The sequence below is a fragment of the Pristiophorus japonicus genome, chromosome 4 (genome assembly GCF_044704955.1).
Source record: "Pristiophorus japonicus isolate sPriJap1 chromosome 4, sPriJap1.hap1, whole genome shotgun sequence".
Classification (NCBI taxonomy): Eukaryota; Metazoa; Chordata; class Chondrichthyes; family Pristiophoridae; genus Pristiophorus; species Pristiophorus japonicus.
Genome location: NC_091980.1, coordinates 48,181,255 through 48,202,371, shown reverse-complemented (window position 1 = coordinate 48,202,371; position 21,117 = coordinate 48,181,255). Strand labels below are relative to the sequence as shown.

At 45.4% G+C, this 21,117-nt stretch overlaps 1 protein-coding gene across 1 annotated transcript in view; it reads right to left on the bottom strand.

Annotated features, from left to right (window-relative positions):
* Nucleotides 1–10,190: 10,190 nt before the first annotated feature.
* LOC139262892 (organic cation/carnitine transporter 2-like) overlaps nucleotides 10,191–21,117 on the bottom strand; it is a 131,486-nt gene continuing 120,559 nt past the window's right edge. The window contains exon 10 of the mRNA XM_070878147.1: nucleotides 10,191–12,535. Coding sequence (XP_070734248.1) covers nucleotides 12,457–12,535 — 79 coding nt within the window. The 3' untranslated portion in view covers nucleotides 10,191–12,456. The remainder of the gene's footprint in view (nucleotides 12,536–21,117) is intronic.

The window sequence follows — 21,117 nt, the reverse complement described above, 5'->3', positions numbered from 1 at the left end:
CACATGGAAAGAAAATCCAGTGTACAGTACTGCAGTGTATGGTTGTGTGCGGGAGTGATCAATCAGGAGATAAAAAATGAACAACAAAAGGTGATGCTAGCGATGAGCTTGGGGGAGGCCTGCAACATTTCCCTTCACTTAGCCTATTGCTTCTGTACCCAGAACCTCCAGGAACTCTCCTTATAATGAGTTGAGGGTTATATATAATCCACTGTCACTGGTTATGTGCAACCTTCTGCTGAAAGCAGATGACAAAGTGTTAGCTGTGTGTTACTTGTGTGTCTAAAGCTGTAGTCACATTAAGTTAGTGTTTACCTCATGCTGACAGTGTGCTTTGTGTTTGTTGTTTGACACATTTAATTAGATATAAAGCAAATGATTCATTATGACAACAGTGCAGAGTGCCTTTATAAAGTCTAGGAAAACCTGTGCATTTCAAAAACACATGGAATTTCTCCTTCAGTGATGCTGCACCAAAATTACATTGAAATGTTGTGAGGATGCATGGCATAGCAAAATTGTCCAAGTAAACAAAATGGGAGTAATACTCCTGAGACCGGATTTATTTCTCGCTTGATTTCCGGTTTGTTTTCCAGGTGAAATAATATTGATATGTCTGCCACCTTAATTCAGGCTGCTGCAACATTGCGCTTGACTGCAGGGTGCCCCTCAGTTCAAAAAAGGACCACCCTTCTTTCGAGGACCTTGCACAGCAGCATTTTCAAAGCAGCTTTCCTGAAAAAAGCGCTCTTGAGCTCTGTAACTTGCTCCCTCCATTTCTATCATGGGCAGTTTTATGAGCAGTTGTGCTCCCTTATTCTTACCTTGACCTCACTGTGTTCTCCGGAAGGACATTTGCTATTAAGTGGGATTCAACACTAATAAATTGGAACATTCCCAAAGGCATACCTGTATATCACCAAATAGAGGATTCTGTGGAAACTAATAAGTTTAGCCTCTGCAGAGTGGTGAGCGCACAGCAAGCCAGCAACCCAAGAAATAACTTAACAGAGATGGAGTAAAAATAGTGATGCCTCTGTGCTACTGTACAATGCTTTATTTCATTTGAAAAAACATGAGCCACCTCATTTACTGATAAGTCACATTTATTTGAATTAAAGAGGATTTCTTCAACCAAGTATTTGAGTGTAACAAATCCCCTCATGGCAATGTAGACAGAAAATAATTTTTAGATTTTCCTTTTACATAGAGGGTAAATTCATTTAGGAGGAATTTATTTGGGTGAACTATTATGAACACGAGCCCAATAGTTTTGCTTCAAAGCTGTAAAATCTTCTATCTATAGAATAGAAAAATGTACAAACATAAAAAGGCCATTCAACCCTTGCACCTCACTCCATCGTCTCGGGGTTGCTTTGGACTCGCATGTGAATCATGTGCCAGTATTAACATCACAATAAATCTATATAATCTTATATCATTTTCATTTTAATTGTCATTAGCATGTTATTGAGACCATATTAATAAAGGACGTTAGATAATGAATAAATTCTAGAAGTTTTGATAATTTTATAAATCATTCATGCCTAAATCCTGTCATTTAGAACATCATCTATACCCCTTGATTGGAGCCTCATTGCTCACACTCAATCCAAAATTAATTATTATGCTTTCTACCAAAGAGAAAAATATTAAGCAAAAGAACAGTATGAGGTAAAGGATAAAGTGAATAAAGTGCAGCAAAGCTGAACATCATCAATAATTGCAACCACTAGTCAAGATCAAATAATGAGTGCAGACCCATATCAAAATCTCTTCCTGAGGCATAATTTTTGTTCCAGGAAAAGGTACCGTAAATGTGCATGTTTAAGGTGAATCAGAGATAAGATGATGCCTGAAGTCCCACTCAAATAATTCACAGTTCTCATACAAGATGATGATCAAAATGACAAAGCTGCTATCCATCAAAATTCTCACAGTACATTTTCTCTCCAGTCTTTCTCGTTTTAATGAGAACATTTATATCAGCTGTTGCTCCATTTTGCCAGTGTTGTGATAAAGGACAACTATCTCTCCCAATTCAGTCCTAAAACTATAGAAGGTTTTACCACAGAAGAATGCAATTTAGTCCATTGTCATCATCATCATAGGCAGTCCCTCGGAATCGAGGAAGACTTGCTTCCACTCTTAAAATGAGTCCTTAGGTAACTGAACAGTCCAATACGAGAGCCACAGTCACTCTCACAGGTAGGACAGATAGTCGTTGAGGGTAAGGGACAGGTTTGCCGCACGCTCTTTCTGCTACCTGTATCTGCTGACTGCTGTAGCAATCCAAAACGAATCCCACAGCCTTAGTTTCTCCCCCAGTCTTATCTCTTACTCTGTTTCAAATGTTTATGTACTTTTGCCTTAAAAAAAAATGATATTTGCCTTAACCACACTCTGAGGTAAAGTATTGCATGTTCCAACAATCCTCTGCACAAAGAAATTTTGCCTAACTTCTCTCTTCACTCTGAGCAACAACTTTAAATTGTGACTCTCCATCACTGACTCCCCAAAGGTAATAACTTTTCCCTTATTCACCCTATCAAATTCTTTCATAGTTTTCGAAAACCTCAATTAAATCTCTCTTTCTATGGCTTTAATGTTCTTTCTATAATGAGGAGTCTAAAATGGCATCCACTCTAATTATCACCTATGTATTGTCTTGTACAAAGTTTTCATGATACCTTGCGGCTGAAATTGCCCACCGCTGGAAACGGGGTGCACCTACCCTGTTTCTGTTGCTTTTCATCATCATCGTCATCATAGGCAGTCCCTCGAAATCGAGGAAGACTTGCTTCCACTCCTGAAGTGAGTTCTTTGGTGGCTGAACAGTCCAATACGAGAGCCACAGACTGTCACAGGTGGGACAGATAGTCGTTGAGGGAAGGGGTGGGTGGGACTGGTTTGCCGCACGCTCTTTCCGCTGCCTGCGCTTGATTTTTGCATGCTCTCGGCGTTGAGACTCGAGATGCTCAGCGCCCTCTCGGATGCACTTCCTCCACTTAGGGCGGTCTTGGGCCAGGGACTCCCAGGTGTCAGTGGGGATGTTGCACTTTATCAGGGAAGCTTTGAGGGTGTCCTTGTAGCGATTCTGCTGCCCACCTTTGGCTCGTTTGCCATGAAGGAGCTCTGAATAGAGCACTTGCTTTGGGAGTCTCGTGTCTGGCATGCGAACTGTGTGACCTGCCCAGCGGAGCTGATCGAGTGTCGTCAGTGCTTCAATGCTGCGGATGTTAGCCTGAATGAGGACGCTGATGTTGGTGCACCTGTCCTCCCAGGGGATTTGTAGGATCTTGCGGAGACATCTACTGGTGCGGTGGATGCGGTGGCCCCTTGAGCAAAATTCTGCTTTTTGGCTTTTTGTTCCAGCGAACCGGAAGCCGGCCATAATGGGGGCAGATGTGCGGCGGTAAGCAGAAGTTCGCAATCTAGAGGGCAGAAGTTGGGGGCAGATGTAGTGGCCGCCGCTGTCAGTCATCAGCATAGCGCTGATGACATAATCACGGTGTCGCATCACCATAGCTATCCCCTTCACTTAAAGGGGAGAGCCTGCACGATTCTTTAAGTTTGGTCCATTGGGCCACCAGGGAGGGCTTCGGCCGGGCCAGTGGCCTAGCACCCAAGAGGGGGCACCAGGCTGCCTGTTGGTGGCCCGGTCGAACCCGGGAGCATAATTGTCGGCCCGACATGGCAGTCGGCTGACAAAAAAAAAAACATGGTGTCAGCGGAAGTCGGTCCTCCCCTTTGATGGGAGCCGCATCGCCATTTTAGAAGGACTCCAAGCTCAGTGCACCAACAGAAAAAGCTGCCCTTGGCACCGTGTGGCAGGAGCAAGATTCTTTCAGCGGAATTTCGCCATTGGGGGGGGAACATCGGCGGTGTGCACTCTGATGACGCACTTAGGATGGATTGGCAGCAGCGGAACGGTAGTGGGGGGAGTGGGTCACCGCCGGGATACCGCAGGAGCGAAATGTTCAAAATTGCGGCCATTAGACGAAAAATCGGTGGTCACTGCACTCCGCTGCGTGGACGCCGATTTCCGGCAGTAACAGGCCTTAAGGGAAGGGGCAATTTCGGCCCCAATTAGTCTTGTATTCTATGACCCTATTTAGAAAATCCAAAATGCTATTGGCCTTTTTATGACTTAATGCACCTGCACTTGTACTTTTAGACAATTATGTACTTGAACTCTTAGGTCTCTCTGTTCATCCTCAAACATCTTTCCACTCTATTACCTCATGCTTCTAAATTGCATGTGCCATCTATTTGATCATTTTGCTAACTTATCAATGTCTGCCTGAAGTTTTTTATAGTCTTTTTTGCTGTTATCAAACTCCATACTTTAATTTTGTCAGCAAATTTCGGTATGCTCTCCCCATGCTGAAGTCAGAGGGGAAGAAATTCAACTTCGTTTCGCCAATTTTCTGGACATAAAATAGACATTGGGATGACAACTTTTGGGTTGTGATCTCCCATGCCTGATCGCCCCAGAAGTACATCGGTTGTCATATTTGATCGACCTATCATTAGTTGTCTTAAGTGACTGCATGTAAGCAGTGGGGACTTCATTAAAATAAGGGTCCTTCACCGGTGAGAGTCTCCAGTTTTGTTCCCTTACTTGACCCGACAAAGGGAGCAACCCTGGGAGCCACCTCAGTAGAAAGACATAGAGGAGCAAGAGTATGGCCAGGAAGCCGAAGAGGAAAAGTATGGGCCAACAATGCTCCCAGAGCTCTACAGCAGCAAATAAAAAAACAACACTTTTGTTGAATTACCCTCCCCTCAATGCACCGATCATCTATCCCTCCAATGCACCGATCATCTATCCCTCCATTACACGCAGTCCTTACATAGACTTGATGAATTCTCTCATATTGTTCACCAACACCAATGCACAGAAACTGCTATGCAACAACAAAATACTACAGTGAATTTTGGAAACTAAATATCACCCTAGTGCCTTATCACCCTATCCTCCTCAGTGCCTGTCTTCCATGCTTGTTTGCCTATTCTGGTGCTCCTATAAGATGCTTCTCCAGTGGCTACAGCATGGGAGGTGGAAGGCTGCCAAACATCCACTACAGACCCTTGAGATGGTCATGGTGGCCAACCTCGACAAGCTCTGGCCTTAAAGTGCCCAGCCGCAGTCTGACCCACCAGGCTGTATGGCACCAACACAGGAACTGGCTGAGGGGCTGGTGGAAGAGCAGAAGTGCTGTTATCCTGAACGATGTGTTGAACCTGGATCTAGCCTGGAGGTGACGAAGGTTGAATAAGGTTCCCATTGGTTCTATAGATTAGTTCCAATCCAGCGGGGAGCTTGTTGAGCGTGAGGTAGAGCATTGCAACAAGGAAGATGGAGAAGATAGTTGGCACGATGACGCAGCCCTGCTTGACCCCGGTCCGGATGTGGATTGGGTCTGTGGTGGATTCGTTGGTCAGGATCACGGCTTGCATGTCGTCGTGGAGCAGGTGGAGGATGGCGACAAACTAATGGGGGCAGCCGAAACAGAGGAGGACGCTCCATAGTCCCTCACGGTTAACAGTTTCAAAGGCCTTTGTAAGGTCAAAGAAGGCCATGTACCAAGGGTTGGTGCTGTTCCCTGCATTTCTCTTGCAGTTGTCATGCCGTAAAGATCATGTGCGTTGTACCCCGTAGTGGACAGAATCCACACAGTGACTCCGGGAAGAGCTCCTCAGCCACAGAGAGAAGACAGTTGAGGAGGATTCTAGCGATGACTTTGCCAGTGGACGACAACAGGGAGATTCCTCTGTAGTTGCCGCAGTCGGACTTGTCCCCTTTTTTAAAGATGGTCACTGTTATGTTCAGAATAACTCCACAAGGCTGGACATCTTAAGCTAAAACTGTTCCGACCTTGGTCTCTTTAATGTAACTCCGGAGTGAGTAAGCAGCATGGTAGACTGCCTTTTATACCTGCTTGCCCAGGGTGTGCAGGTGACCCTTGGGTCTCCAACAGGTGCGCCCCCTAGTGGCAAGTCTTACACATTGGTAATGTTTACATACATAACATCATTCCCCCCAAAGTCTTAGATGCAAGTTATTTACAAGTTGAGGCGATCCGGGGCTCTGCGTTCCCGGGTTGATTCCCTGAGTTGAGGTCCTGACATGGGTGAGTCGGTCGGATCATTGCTGCACTGCGATGCGGCTGGTCTGATCGGACTGTCGGACATGGTGGGTTCATCCTTGTGGTTGACCGTGAGGTCGATTGCTGGTTGGTTGTGTGTGGGTGGATCATTGATGGTAATGTCCTCTTCAAACTGTTCTTGGTTTTAGTGAACTACAGTTTGGTCTGATCCAAGTGCTTTCTGCACATTTGTCCATTCAAAAGTTTGACAACAAACACTCTATTCCCCTCCTTGGCTAACACAGTGCCAGCAACCCATTTGGGACCATGACCGTAATTAAGAACAAACACAGGATCATTAACCTCAATGTCACGTGATACAGCCGTGCGATTGTGGTACATATTATGCCGGTGACGCCGGGTTTCTACATGATCATTGAGATCCGGGTGGACTAAGGAGAGCCTGGTTTTGAGTGCTCTCTTCATTAGCAATTCTGCAGAGGGAACCCCGGTAAACGAGTGGGGTCGCGTGCGGTAGTTGAGCAGAATCCGAGATAACCGGGTCTGCAGGAAACCGTCCGTCACGTGTTTCAAGCTCTGCTTGATGGTTTGGACCGCCCGTTCCGCTTGACCACTGGATGTGGGCTTAAATGGCGCAGACCTGACATGCTTGATGTCATTGTGGGTCATGAACTCGTTGAATTCAGAGCTGGTGAAACATGGTCCATTGTCACTAACAAGGACGTCAGGCAAACCATGGGTGGCGAACATGGCCCGGAGGCTTTCAATGGTGACAGTGGACGTACATGATGACATTATTATACATTCAATCCATTTTGAGTAAGCATCCACTGCTACTAGGAACATCTTTCTGAGAAAGGGGCCAGCGAAACCTACGTGGACCCTGGACCACGGTTTGGAGGGCCATGACCACAGACTCAGTGGGGCCTTCCTTGGTGCATTGCTCAACTGTGAGCAAGTGCTACATTGGTGTACACAGGACTCCAATTCCGAGTCAATGCCGGGCCACCAAACGTGCGACCTGGCGATAGCCTTCGTAATGATTATGCCTGGGTGGATACTGTGAAGGTCGCGTATAAACGTTTCCCTGCCTTTCTTTGGCAAGATCACACGATTCCCCCATAGGAGACAATCCGAATGGATGGACATTTCATCCTTGCGTCGGTGGAACGGCTTAATTTCGACTTGCATTTCTCTTGGAACCGCCGACCAGCTCCCATTGAGGATGCAGCTTTTTACTAGTGATAGCACCTGGTCCCGGCTAGTCCAGGTCCTGATCTGGCGAGCTGTGATGGGTGACCCCTCATTCTCAAAAGCATCCATTACAAGAAGCAAGTCTGCGGGTTGCGCCATTTCCACCCCAGTGATGGGCAATGGTAGCCGACTGAGGGCATCTGCACAGTTCTCAGTGCCTGGTCTGTGGCAGATTACATAACCATACGCAAATAAAGTTAGTGCCCATCTTTGGATGCAGGACGAAGCATTGGTGTTAATACCTTTGCTTTCTGAGAACAACGAAATGAGCGGCTTGTGGTCGGTTTCGAGCTCGAACCAGAGTCCAAATAGGTATTGGTACATTTTCTTAACCCCGTCTACACATGCTAATGCTTCTTTTTCAACCATACTGTAGGCTCTTTCAGCCTTAGATAAACTTCTGGACGCATATGCAACCGGTTGCAGTTTGCCTGACACATTGGCTTATTGTAACACACAACTGACCCCAATCGAAGATGCATCACAAGCTAGTACTAAACGTTTACACAGGTGATACAATACAAGCAACTTGTTAGAACATAGCAGGTTTCTGACCTTGTTAAAGGCTGTCTCTTGAGATTTACCCCAAACCCAGTCATCACCCTTGCATAGCAATAAATGCAATGGTTCCAGCAAAGTGCTCAACCCTGGTAGAAAGTTACCAAAATAGTTGAGAAGTCCCAGGAACGAACGCAGCTCCATCACATCCTGTTGTATGGGTGCATTCTTGATGACCTCCGTCTTGGATTCCGTGGGTCTGATGCCGTCCGCCGCAATCTTTCTCCCCAGAAATTTTACCTCTGGCGCCAGGAAAACACACTTGGAACATTTCAGCCTGAGTCCCACTCTGTCCAGTCACTTGAGAACCTCTTCCAGGTTGTGCAAGTGTTCGGTGGTGTTGCGGCCAGTGATCAAGATGGCGTCTTGAAACACCACGGTGCGCGGAACCAATTTCAGCAGACTCTCCATGTTCCTCTGGAAGGAGGCCACAGCTGAGCAAATCCCAAAGGGGCATCTGTGGTACATGAACAGTCCTCTGTGCGTGTTGATGCACGTCAATTTTTTCAATTGTTCAGCCAGCTCCTGTGTCATATAAGCAGAGGTTAGATCCAGCTTGGTGAACAACTTCTCCCCTGCCAGCGTTGCAAACCGGTCATCCGCTTTGGGTAGTGGGTACTGGTCCTGTAACGAGACTCGGTTGATTGTTACCTTGTAGTCCCCGCAGATTCTGACCGTCCCATCGCTTTTCAACACCGGAACAATTGGACTGGCCCACTCATTGAACTAGACTGGTGATATGATCCCCTCTCGTTGAAGTCTGTCCAGCTCGATCTCGACTTTCTCTCGCATCATGTATGGAACCGTTTGAGCCTTGTGATGAACAGTTCGTGCATCAGGACTAGATGGATCTGCACTTTGGTGCCTGTGAAGTTGCCGATGCCTGGTTCGAATAACGACAGGAATTTGTTTAGCATTTGGGCGCACGAGGCGTTATCCACCGAAGGCAGTGCTTTGATGTCGTCCCAGTTCCATCGGATCTTTTCTAGCCAGCTTCTGCCGAACAGCGTTGGGCCATCGCCTGGTACAATCCATAGTGGTAAATCATGCCCAGCTCCATCGTACAATACCTTCACTGCCGCACTGCCAATGATTGGTATGAGCTCTTTGGTGTAAGTTCGTAGCTTGGTGTGGATCGGGCTTAATTTTGGCATTCGTGCCTTGTTGCCCCAGTTTCTCAAAAGCCTTCTGGCTCATAATTGACTGACTCGTCCCCATGTCCAATTCCATGGAAACTGGAATGCCATTTAATTTGACTTTTAACATTATCTGAGGGCTTTTGGTGGTGAAGGTGTGTACCCCATACACTTCCTCTTCAGCCTCAGGTTGAGTTGCCTCTCTTACTCGTTCAGCATGATCTGGGCCGGATCGGTCATCTTCTGCTGACTCTGCCACGTGGTGAGTCACAGCACGTCTACACATTCGCTGGAGGTGCCCCATTGTTCCACAGCCCTTGCCCATGTAGTACTTGAATCGACATTGATGGGCTCGATGATTACCTCCGCAGCGCCAACATGGTGCTAATGGATTCGCATTCACACCGCACGGTGGACTCCGAGTCATCCTAAATCTGGCCTCTGCGGGCGTGTCGGCCCTGCCATGTACAGTTCTGCCTGCTGAAGGTGTTATATTATGCACAGTACTTGCTGGTGAGTTTCGATGCTGCAACGATATTTGTTTAGTGTTATCGTTCTTGGACATAAAAGCCTGGGCTATCGTGATGGCCTTGCTCAGATCTAGGGATTCGGCAGACAGCAGTTTGTGAAGAATGACCTCGTGGCCGATTCCAAGCATGAAAAAGTCCCGCAACACTTCCCCCAAAAATCCAGGAAATACGCATGGTCCCACTAGGCATCTTAGGTCGGCAACATAGCTCGCCACGTCCTGGCCCTCGGAGCGGTGGTGCGTATAAAAGCGATACCTTGGCCATCAAGATGCTCTCCTTTGGCTTGAGGTGTTCCCGTGCACAACTCTTCATATGTCTTCTCCGTAGGTTTAATCGGTGCTAGCAGATTTTTGATGAGGCCATATATCGTGGACCCGCAAACAGTGAGGAGAATCGCCGTGCGCTTGACCGCGGTTTCTTTCTTTTCCAGTTCGTTGGCCACAAAGTACTGGTCAAGACACTCAACAATGGTTTCCCAATCATTACCCTCAACAAATCTCTCACGAATACCGGCGGCAGCCATGACCGCGTGAAAGTTCGTGATCTTTTACTCGTCGCCAATTGTTATGTTCAGAATAACTCCACAAGACTGTATACAGTAAGCTCAGACTGTTGTGACCTTGGTCTTTTTATTGTGACTTCAGAGTGAGTAAGCAACATGGTAGACTGCCTTTTATACCTGCTTGCCCAGGGTGTGCAGGTGACCCTTGGGTCTCCCACAGGTGTGCCCCCTGGTGGCAAGTCTCACACATTCGTAATGTTTACATACATACAGTCACGATTACAGCATCCTCTGTCGTCGAACTACAGTACACGGATGACGCTTGCATCTGCGCATATTCAGAGGCTGAACTCCAAGCCTTCGTCAACATCTACACCAAGGCATATGAAAGCATGAGCCATACACTAAACATCCATAAGACAAAGGTCCTCTGCCAACCTGACGCCGTCACACAGCATTGTCCCCCCCATCATCAAAATCCATGGCGCGGCTTTGGACAATGTGGACAACTTTCCATACTTTGGGAGCCTATTATCAGCAAGGGCAGACATCGATGACGAGGTCCAACACTGCCTGCAGTGCGCCAGCGCAGCCTTCGGAAGAGAGTGTTCGAAGATCAGGCCCTCAAATCTGGCAACAAGCTTATGGTCTACAGGGCTGTAGTAATACCTGCCCTTTTGTATGGCTCAGAGACATGGACCATATACAGTAGACACCTCAAATCATTGGAGAAATACCACCAACGCTGTCTCCACAAGATCCTGCAAATCCCCTAGATGCACCAACATCACTGTTCTCGATCAGGCCAACATCCCAAGATCGAAGCACTGACCAAACTCGACCAGCTCCGTTGAGCAGGCCACATTGTCCGCATTTCCGACACAAGACTCCCAAAGCAAGCACTCTACTTGGAACTCCTACAAGGCGAGCAAGCCCCAGGTGGGCAGAGGAAATGTTTCAAGGACACCCTCAAAGCCTCCTTGATAAAGTGCAACATCCCCACCGACACCTAGGAGCCCCTGGTCAAAGACTGCCCTAAGTGAGGAGCATCCGGGAGGGTGCTGAGCACCTCAAGCCTCGTTGTCGAGAGCATGCAGAACACAAGCGCAGGCAGTGGAAGGTGCGTGCGGCAAACCGGACTCCCCACCCATCCTTTCCTTCAACGACTGTCTGTCCCACCTGTGACAGAGACTGTAATTCCTGTACTGGATTATACAGTCACCAGAGAACTCACTTTTAGAGTGGAAGCAAATCTTCCTTGATTTCAAGGGACTGCCTATGATGATGATGTGTGGAACTGTAATACCGATCTTAGCAGCAAAAGTGTACTTCCCATTTAAGAGGTGCGTGCTGCCTTCAACTGGCATCACTAACACCCAATTTCGCACTTCTCCAATTGATGAACTGCCAATGAACTGAGTAAGTAGCACTGACAGCTCATCAATCAAATCAAGTGGGGTACACACTCCAATTTTACACGCGTGTCTTGCTGACATCATCGTGCGTGCATTTCAATTGTGCTATTTGACGCAAGTATAATTTCTCTCCCCACATCATCTATATATGCTGAGAACAAAATTGGACTCAGCATTTAGCCATGGGGGTACATCACTTCCAATTCTTCAATCCAAGCAATACCCATTAACCCAAAAATCTTTATTTCCTGTCTGTCATCCATGCTACTCTAATTCCTTTTATACCATATGCAGTCCTGGCTCCTGCTGCTGATTTTAAATCTCCTCTCTCTGTATCTACCCTTAAGGGCTATTTCTAATTTTATACCAACAGTGGAAATTTGGACTGAAGGAGAATTGCCATTTAAATATCACATCCCTGGAGGAATGGAATAACAAACAGTTGATGGCAATAGCTGACAGCACTAACTGAAAGGAATGCACTAGTTTGGTGCTGCTGTTTGATTCATCATATTTAGCAAAATTGTTCTGCTGAGAGAGAAATAAGTGAGGGCGTATATAATTCATACACTATTAGCCCAAACTGCGATATAGGATTTTTGTCTTATACAGGATTACAGTATTGGTTCCTATCGAAAGTGTGAAAATGTCCCTGAATAAACTGACAATGAGATGTAAATTAGAAGAGTAAGTTCCAAACTGTTTGTCTAGGACCTCATAAAAGTACAGAAAGTTTGTTTTCTAGAACCTTGTATGAAGGCATCAATTGATGCATCTTCCTGCTCATCCTAGTCTTTGACAGTGGTCCCTGAGTACCTTAATTGTATTGCTGAGCATATTTTGCCATGAGATAATGTTAGTCAGTGATGCAGACCAATAAAATTGAAGAGTCTCCATCTGTCCATTGCTGTAGAATTGTGGCTAGGATTGGGTCAAATTTCTTGCTCTTTAATAACCATCACATTTTTCAGTTGTTTCACCTTTATCAAAATTGTCACGATTGCTGCAAGAAGTTCTAGATTTGAAGCTGAAATCAAAAGGAAAATAAATAGCACAGTTATAAAGAGTGAGCATTAACTATGACTTTCCCATCAAGTTTCATTGGGTAGATTTAGTAGCTAATTTCATATCAAATTAGTGTTAGTACAGCCATTATATTTCATCCCATAATTCAAAATAGTTTAGTGTAAGGCAGCATGCAAATGGAATACCAATGCATTCTATGCCACAGAGTATTAGAATGTAGGTTGTTCCTCAAATTCTAGGACACCGTCTGGGGAAGATGTATGGGCAGCAGCAAGTTTTTTTCTCTAAAAGTCACAGCATGAGCCACTTTTCTACAGTTTCATAGTTGCATTACTGAAGACAGCTATTAGCAAATGCTAATGAGATTGGGAAACAATTAGGGTGAGGTGAACTTCGGTCTGGTACTTGGTATCCACCCAGCCTCAACCCATTTTCCTGGGTGAAACTCATTAAATATGTACAGCAAACTCCCAACAGGATTCTAAATGTCAATCGAATCCACTGGTGCATAAGAGGAAACTGTAGTGGGCACGATCCAGCAAGGAAAATGGGAAATCAAAACCTATTGAAGACCTCGGTGGAGAGTAAGGCCTTTGACAGCTAAGTCATTGGGAACCGAATGGAACAAGCGGAAGTCACTACATGGCCCTCTTCCTCAATGGGGGAGCCATCTTCCCCTTGGCTGCCCCAGGAAATGACAGTAACAGAGGTGGAAAGAAGGAATAATCCCTGGGCCTTAATCTCCCCCACTGCTTATTGTTTGAATTTGGTGGGTGGAAAAGGCATGGGGCAGTGGAGGGAAATCCTAATCAAGTCAGCGGTCGGCGGATTTTGGGCAAGATCATGGAGAAAAATCCGCACCCTCCCTCCCCTCCCAGCACCATAATCTCTACTGATTCTGAGCAGTAATAGGGTCTTGGTACATTCAGTTATTCATAAATTCTTTACATGGTTTTTTTAAACCGGTTCAGAAAAACTGGAAAGTTATGGTGCAATACTGCTAACATAAAATAATAAAATGCACTGGGAAGACAAATTGGATAGTAACACAAACTTTGCATTTCTGCGATCTGCACCTTTCAATCGGCCTTAGGTTGATTAATAAAATCAGTCTCACCTTAGTGGGCATGGGGTGCAAGCTCCAAACGTTTTACATTCAGCACTTAATTGGTCACTCTCTATCCAAGTGACCACTGGGGTGCGTGAAGTGGGAAACTAAAACAAGTTTGCAGATGATTCTAAAATAGGCTGTGTGGTTGATAATGAAGAAGAAAGCTGTGGACTACAGGAAGATATCAGTGAACTGGTCAGGTGGGCAGAACAGTGGAAAATGGAATTCAATCCGGATACGTGTGAGATAATGCATCTGGAGAGATCTAACAAGGTAAGGGAATACACATTAAATGGTACGACACTGAAAAGTGTAGAGAAACAAAGGGACCTTGGAGTGCATGTCCACAGATCCCAGAAGATAGCAGGCCAGATAGATAAGGTGACTAAGAAGGCACATGGAATACTTGCCTTTAATAGTGTGGAATACAAGAGCAAGGAGGTTATGCTTGAACTGTATAAAACACTGGTTAGGGCACAGCTGGAGTACTGTGTGCAGTTCAGGTCACCACATTACAGAATGGATGTGATTGCACCAGAGAGGGTACAGAGGAGATCAAAGTTGCCTGGATTGGAGAATTGTGGCTATGAGGAAAGATTGGAAATGCTGGGTCTGTTTTCTTTGGAACAGAGGAGGCTAAGGGGAGACCTGATTGAGGTGTATAAAATTATGTGGGGCCAGGATAGAGTGGATAGGAAGGATCTATTTCCTTTGGCAGAGGGATCAACAACCAGGGGGCATAGATTTAAAGTAATTGGGGGAGGTTTAGATGAGATATATGGGGAAATTTCTTCACCCAGAGGGTGGTGGGGGTCTGAAACACACTGCCTGAAAGGGTGGTAGAGGCAGGAACCCTCAACACATTAAAAAAATACTTGGATGTGCATTTAAAGGGCCCAAGTTTCGGGCCACGGCTAGAATGGCGCAGCCCCGACCTGGACGCCCGTTTTTCACGCCACAAAGTGTGCCTAAAAAAAAACTTACAGATTCTCCGGCTCCCTGCTGGTCCTCTTGAGTCAGGCGCGGCGCAGCACGAGCTGTGGGGGGGCGGAGCTAGGTCCCTGCACTGAAAACAGTGCCGGGACCTCTGCACATGCGCGCTACAGTGCGCGCGCATGTGCAGTAGCTCCAGGCGCCCAAAACTGTGTGGGAGGGGCCCGAAGCACGCAGCCCCTAGCCCTAGCCAAATGGCCTCACTGGGGCTGCGTGCATAAGACTCCTCCCACGCCCAGCTCCTGCTTCCTCCCGACCCGACTTGACTCTCGCTTCCCTCCCGACCCGTCTCGACTCCATCTCTCCCTCTACCCCACTCCTCCCCCTCCCCTCGCTGTCAGAAACAGACACTGACAGACAAAGAGTGAGAGACACACACAGACAGACAGACAGACAGAGAGATAGAGACACTGACAGAGACACACTGTGGGGGTGGGGGCATCCCAGCACGCTGTTGGAGGGCTCCCGGTGCTGCAGTCGGTAAGTAGAAAATGTTTTATTTATTGATTTAAAAAAAACATTATTTCTTATTTATTTTTTTTGATTGATTTTTTGGTTAATTTATTGATGTTTTTATCATTTATTATTGATGATGGCTCTTTATTTGTAAAACTGAAGTGTTTAATGTTTGTAAACTTCCCTTTAAACCCCCCCCCCGCCCATTCCCTACGCCTGATTTGTAACCTACGCCTGATTTTCTAAAGTGCAGACAAGGTTTTTTCGAGCGTACAAAAATCTTCACTTACTCCATTCTAAGTTAGTTTGGAGTAAGTTTTCACTGACGAAACTTTGAAAACAGGCGTAAGTGGCTGGACACGCCCCCTTTTGAAAATTTTTTTTAATTCCAAAGTGAAACTGTTCTAACTGACTAGAACTGGAGCAAACTAAATGCCGAGAATTTGAATTTCTAAGATATTCCGTTCTACACCAGTTGCTCCAAAAAATCAAGAGCAACTGAGGCCGAAACTTGGGCCCAATGTGCCGTAACCTATAGGGATACGGACCAAGAGCTGGAAAGTGGGATTAGGCTGGATAGCTCTTGGTCGGCCGGAATGGACACAATGGGCCGAAATGGCCTCCTTCCTTGCTGTAAATTTCTATGAAAAATTGTTTATCTGATAGGGGTACAGATCAATCAAATTTATTTCTGCAAAAGAAACTGATGAGAGCATTATCTTTTCAAAATTGAGAACCATTTCTATTGTTTTAGGATGAACACATATCTGTCACCAAAACCATGTTAGTATTAGCCTTTCATTTAACCCATTTAGTTGTGCAACAAACGTACTATATAGGAAAACTGAAGATATACTGGTGAGAGCTCCATATTTAGTCTGTTTTGATCTTTATCTTATACATCATGTGCAGCTAGAAAGTGAGCAATCTAATGACAGGCGTCTTATCAGACCAGCTCTAAAGTAGGCTGCAAAATGATTTTAGCTTTATTTCGCCAAGAGTATATTCTGCTCCATGCATTTTCTCCAAATCAATTGTGGATTATCATTGGATAAGCAACATCGTCACACTGAATAGTTAATCCTTCAGTTACATGGAGCACATTGGGAGTAATACCAATCTCCAACAATGAATCAATATTCGTATAATAATCTTCCCCTTCACAAAAAAGCATGTGAGATTTGTTTCTGTTTACAGAAGGGATTGAGTTATGCATGACATAGAAACATAGAAAATAGGTGCAGGAGTAGGCCATTCAGCCCTTCGAGCCTGCACCGCCATTCAATGAGTTCATAGCTGAACATGCAACTTCAGTACCCCATTCCTGCTTTCTCGCCATACCCCTTGATCCCCCTAGTAGTAAGGACTACATCTAACTCCTTTTTGAATATATTTAGTGAATTGGCCTCAACAACTTTCTGTGGTAGAGAATTCCACAGGTTCACCACTCTCTGGGTGAAGACTTTTCTCCTCATCTCGGTCCTAAATGGTTTATCCCTTATCCTAAGACTGTGACCCCTGGTTCTGGACTTCCCCAACATTGGGAACATTCTTCCTGCATCTAACCTGTCTAAACCCATCAGAATTTTAAACGTTTCTATGAGATCCCCTCTCATTCTTCTGAACTCCAGTGAATACAAGCTCAGTTGATCCAGTCTTTCTTGATATGTTAGTCCCGCCTTCCCGGGAATCAGTCTGGTGAACCTTCACTGCATTCCCTCAATAGCAAGAATGTCCTTCCTCAAGTTAGGAGACCAAAACCGTACACAATACTCCAGGTGTGGCCTCACCAAGGCCCTGTACAACTGTAGTAACACCTCCCTGCCCCTGTACTCAAATCCCCTCGCTATGAAGGCCAACATGCCATTTGCTTTCTTAACCGCCTGCTGTACCTGCATGCCAACCTTCAATGACTGATGTACCATGACATCCAGGTCTCGTTGCACCTCCCCTTTTCCTAATCTGTCACCATTCAGATAATAGTCTGTCTCTCTGTTTTTACCACCAAAGTGGATAACCTCACATTTATCCACATTATACTTAATCTGCCATGCATTTGCCCACTCACCTAACCTATCCAAGTCACTCTGAAGCCTCATAGCATCCTCCTCGCAGCTCACACTGCCACCCAACTTAGTGTCATCCGCAAATTTGGAGATACTACATTTAATCCCCTCGTCTAAATCATTAATGTACAATTTAAACAGCTGGGGCCCCAGCACAGAACCTTGCGGTACCCCACTAGTCACTGTCTGCCATTCTGAAAAGTACCCATTTACTCCTACTCTTTGCTTCCTGTCTGCCAACCAGTTCTCAATCCACGTCAGCACACTACCCCCAATCCCATGTGCTTTAACTTTGCACATTAATCTCTTGTGTGGAAAGCCTTCTGAAAGTCCAGATACACCACAACAACTTGTTCTCCCTTGTTCATTCGACTGGAAACATCCTCAAAAAATTCCAGAATATTTGTCAAGCACGATTTCCCTTTCACAAATCCATGCTGACTTTGACCTATAATGTCACCTCTTTCCAAATGCGCTGCTATGACATCCTTAATAATTGATTCCATCATTTTACCCACTACTGAGGTCAGGCTGACCGGTCTATAATTCCCTGTGTTCTCGCTCCCTCCTTTTTTAAAAAGTGGAGTTACATTGGCTGCCCTCCACTCCCTAGGAACTAATCCAGAGTCTATGGAATGTTGGAAAATGACTGTCAATGCATCCACTATTTCCAAGGCCACCTCCTTAAGTACTCTGGGATGCAGTCCATCAGGTCCTGGGGATTTATCGGCCTTCAATTCCATCAATTTCTCCAACACAATTTCCCAACTAATAAGGATTTCCCTCAGTTCCTCCTTCTTACTAGACCCTCTGACCCCTTTTATATCCGGAAGGTTGTTTGTGTCCTCCTTAGTGAATATCGAACCAAAGTACTTGTTCAATTGGTCTGCCATTTCTTTGTTCCCCGTTATGACTTCCCCTGATTCTGACTGCAGGGGACCTACGTTTGTCTTTACTAATCTTTTTCTCTTTACATATCTACAGAAACTTTTGCAGTCCTTCATAATGTTCCCTGCAAGCTTCCTCTCGTACTCTATTTTCCCTGCCCTAATCAAACCCTTTGTCCTCCTCTGCTGAGTTCTAAATTTCTCCCAGTCCCCGGGTTCACTGCAATTTCTGGCCAATTTGTATGCCACTTCCTTGGCTTTAATACTATCCCTGATAGCATTGCATTTTAAAACAAAGTAAGTTTGCACAGATATTTTTTTAAAGCCATAGGCTGTAGGCATTTAAGATATATACTGAAAACAGATAGGCCAGTTTATGGAATGTCACAGCTACAATGAACGCCAAATGTCTCAACCCAGGCCCATTAGTCAGATGGTCCTCATTTATTTTGAGAAAAGCAGGATATGGTTTCCATAAACCCATACCCGAAGGGAAGTGGGAGGAGAGGTAACCAGTTTTATCAATAGGTCAATAGGTTTACAGCTAATCATTAATGGAGAGGAAGTCAGCATCAATGGTGCTCTCCTTGGCTTGGAACATAAGAGAGAAAAGGATAATGGGACAATTGTTCAGATTTTATACAGAAGATTACAGTTCTGGGGCCTGGAGCTGGAAGCTAAAATGCAAGAAGTCAGTGTTTGTACTCAGAAGTTCTGTAGAAAGAAAGATATGCCATAAATATGTAAGTTAACCTACATAAGGGACGGGGAGGGCCCATGATTTTTATTTTTTGGGGTGAGATTGAGTTAAGTAAGTAGGATTTGCTTTGAGTCACTGTTCATTTCCTATCTGTGAAATAAAGTAGCTTAATAATTTGTTTCTGGTCTCTTCCCAAAAAATGTTTCAGCTGTCTTTGGAGAAGCGTGCATGAGAAAGATCGGAGTTAAGTTAGATTATCTCGGTTGGAGCAATAGCAGAGGTGCTACAAATGGCCTTTGCATCCCTGGCTGGGGAAAGAAAGCGAGGATTTCTACTCCCGATTACTAAGCAGTGAACCGCATTAGAAGGTACACATTTGGAGCCAGGTCAGAACAGAATCAATATCAGCTGTGATGTACGCAGCAGCCAAATAATCTATCAGTGTTCACTGTCTTGGCTCACACAAAGAAAAGCCACTTAGCTGAGAAACTGTGGGCTGTCGATGCCTATAAAATCATATGCAAACTGGAGTCAAAAGGACATTGTTCTCATAGAAACATAGAAACATAAAAAATACGTGCAGGTGGAGGCCATTCGGCCCTTCGAGGCTTCACCGCCATTCAATGAGTTCATGGCTGAACATGCAACTTCAGTACCCCATTCCTGCTTTCTCGCCATACCCCTTGATTCCCCCTAGTAGTAAGGACTACATCTAACTCCTTTTTAAATATATTTAGTGAATTGGCCTCAACAACTTTCTGTGGTCGAGAATTCCACAGGTTCACCACTCTCTGGGTGAAGAAGTTTCTCCTCATCTCGGTCCTAAATGGCTTACCCCCTATCCTGAGACAGTGACCCCTGGTTCTGGACTTCCCCAACATTGGGAACATTCTTCCTGCATCTAACCTGTCTAAACCCATCAGAATTTTAAACATTTCTATGAGATCCCCTCTCATTCTTCTGAACTCCAGTGAATACAAGCCCAGTTGATCCAGTCTTCCTTGATATGTCAGTCCCGCCATCCCGGGAATCAGTCTGGTGAACCTTCACTGCACTCCTTCAATAGCAAGAATGTCCTTCCTCAAGTTAGGAGACCAAAACCGTACACAATGCTCCAGGTGTGGCCTCACCAAGACCCTGTACAACTGTAGTAACACCTCCCTGCCCCTGTACTCAAATCCCCTCGCTATGAAGGCCAACATGCCATTTGCTTTCTTCACCGCCTGCTGTACCTGCATGCCAACCTTCAATGACTGATGTATCATGACACCCAGGTCTCTTTGCACCTGCCCTTTTCCTAATCTGTCACCATTCAGATAATAGTCTGTCTCTCTGTTTTTACCACCAAAGTGGATAACCTCACATTTATCCACATTATACTTCATCTGCCATGCATTTGCCCACTCACCTAACCTATCCAAGTCGCTCTGCAGCCTCATAGAATCCTCCTTGCAGCTCACACTGCCACCCAACTTAGTGTCATCCGCAAATTTGGAGATACTACATTTAAACCCCTCATCTAAATCATTAATGTACAATGTAAACAGCTGGGGCCCCAGCACAGAACCTTGCGGTACCCCACTAGTCACTGCCTGCCATTCTGAAAAGTCCCCATTTACTCCTACTCTTTGCTTCCTGTCTGACAACCAGTTCTCAATCCATGTCAGCACACTACCCCCAATCCCATGTGCTTTAACTTTGCACATTAATCTCTTGTGTGGGACCTTGTCGAAAGCCTTCTGAAAGTCCAAATATACCACATCAACTGGTTCTCCCTTGTCCACTCTACTGGAAACATCCTCAAAAAATTCCAGAAGATTTGTCAAGCATGATTTCCCTTTCACAAATCCATGCTGACTTCGACCTATAATGTCACCTCTTTCCAAATGCACTGCTATGACATCCTTAATAATTGATTCCATCATTTTACCCACTACCGATGTCAGGCTGACCGGTCTGTAATTCCCTGTTTTCTCTCTCCCTCCTTTTTTAAAAAGTGGGGTTACATTGGCTACCCTCCACTCCATAGGAACTGATCCAGAGTCAATGGAATGTTGGAAAATGACTGTCAATGCATCCACTATTTCCAAGGCCACCTCCTTAAGTACTCTGGGATGCAGTCCATCAGGCCCTGGGGATTTATCGGTCTTCAATCCCATCAATTTCCCCAACACAATTTCCCGACGAATAAGGATTTCCCTCAGTTCCTCCTCCTTACTAGACCCTCCGACCCCTTTTATATCCGGCAGGTTGTTTGTGTCCTCCTCAGTGAATACCGAACCAAAGTACTTGTTCAATTGGTCCGCCATTTCTTTGTTCCCCGTTATGACTTCCCCTGATTCTGACTGCAGGGGACCTACGTTTGTCTTT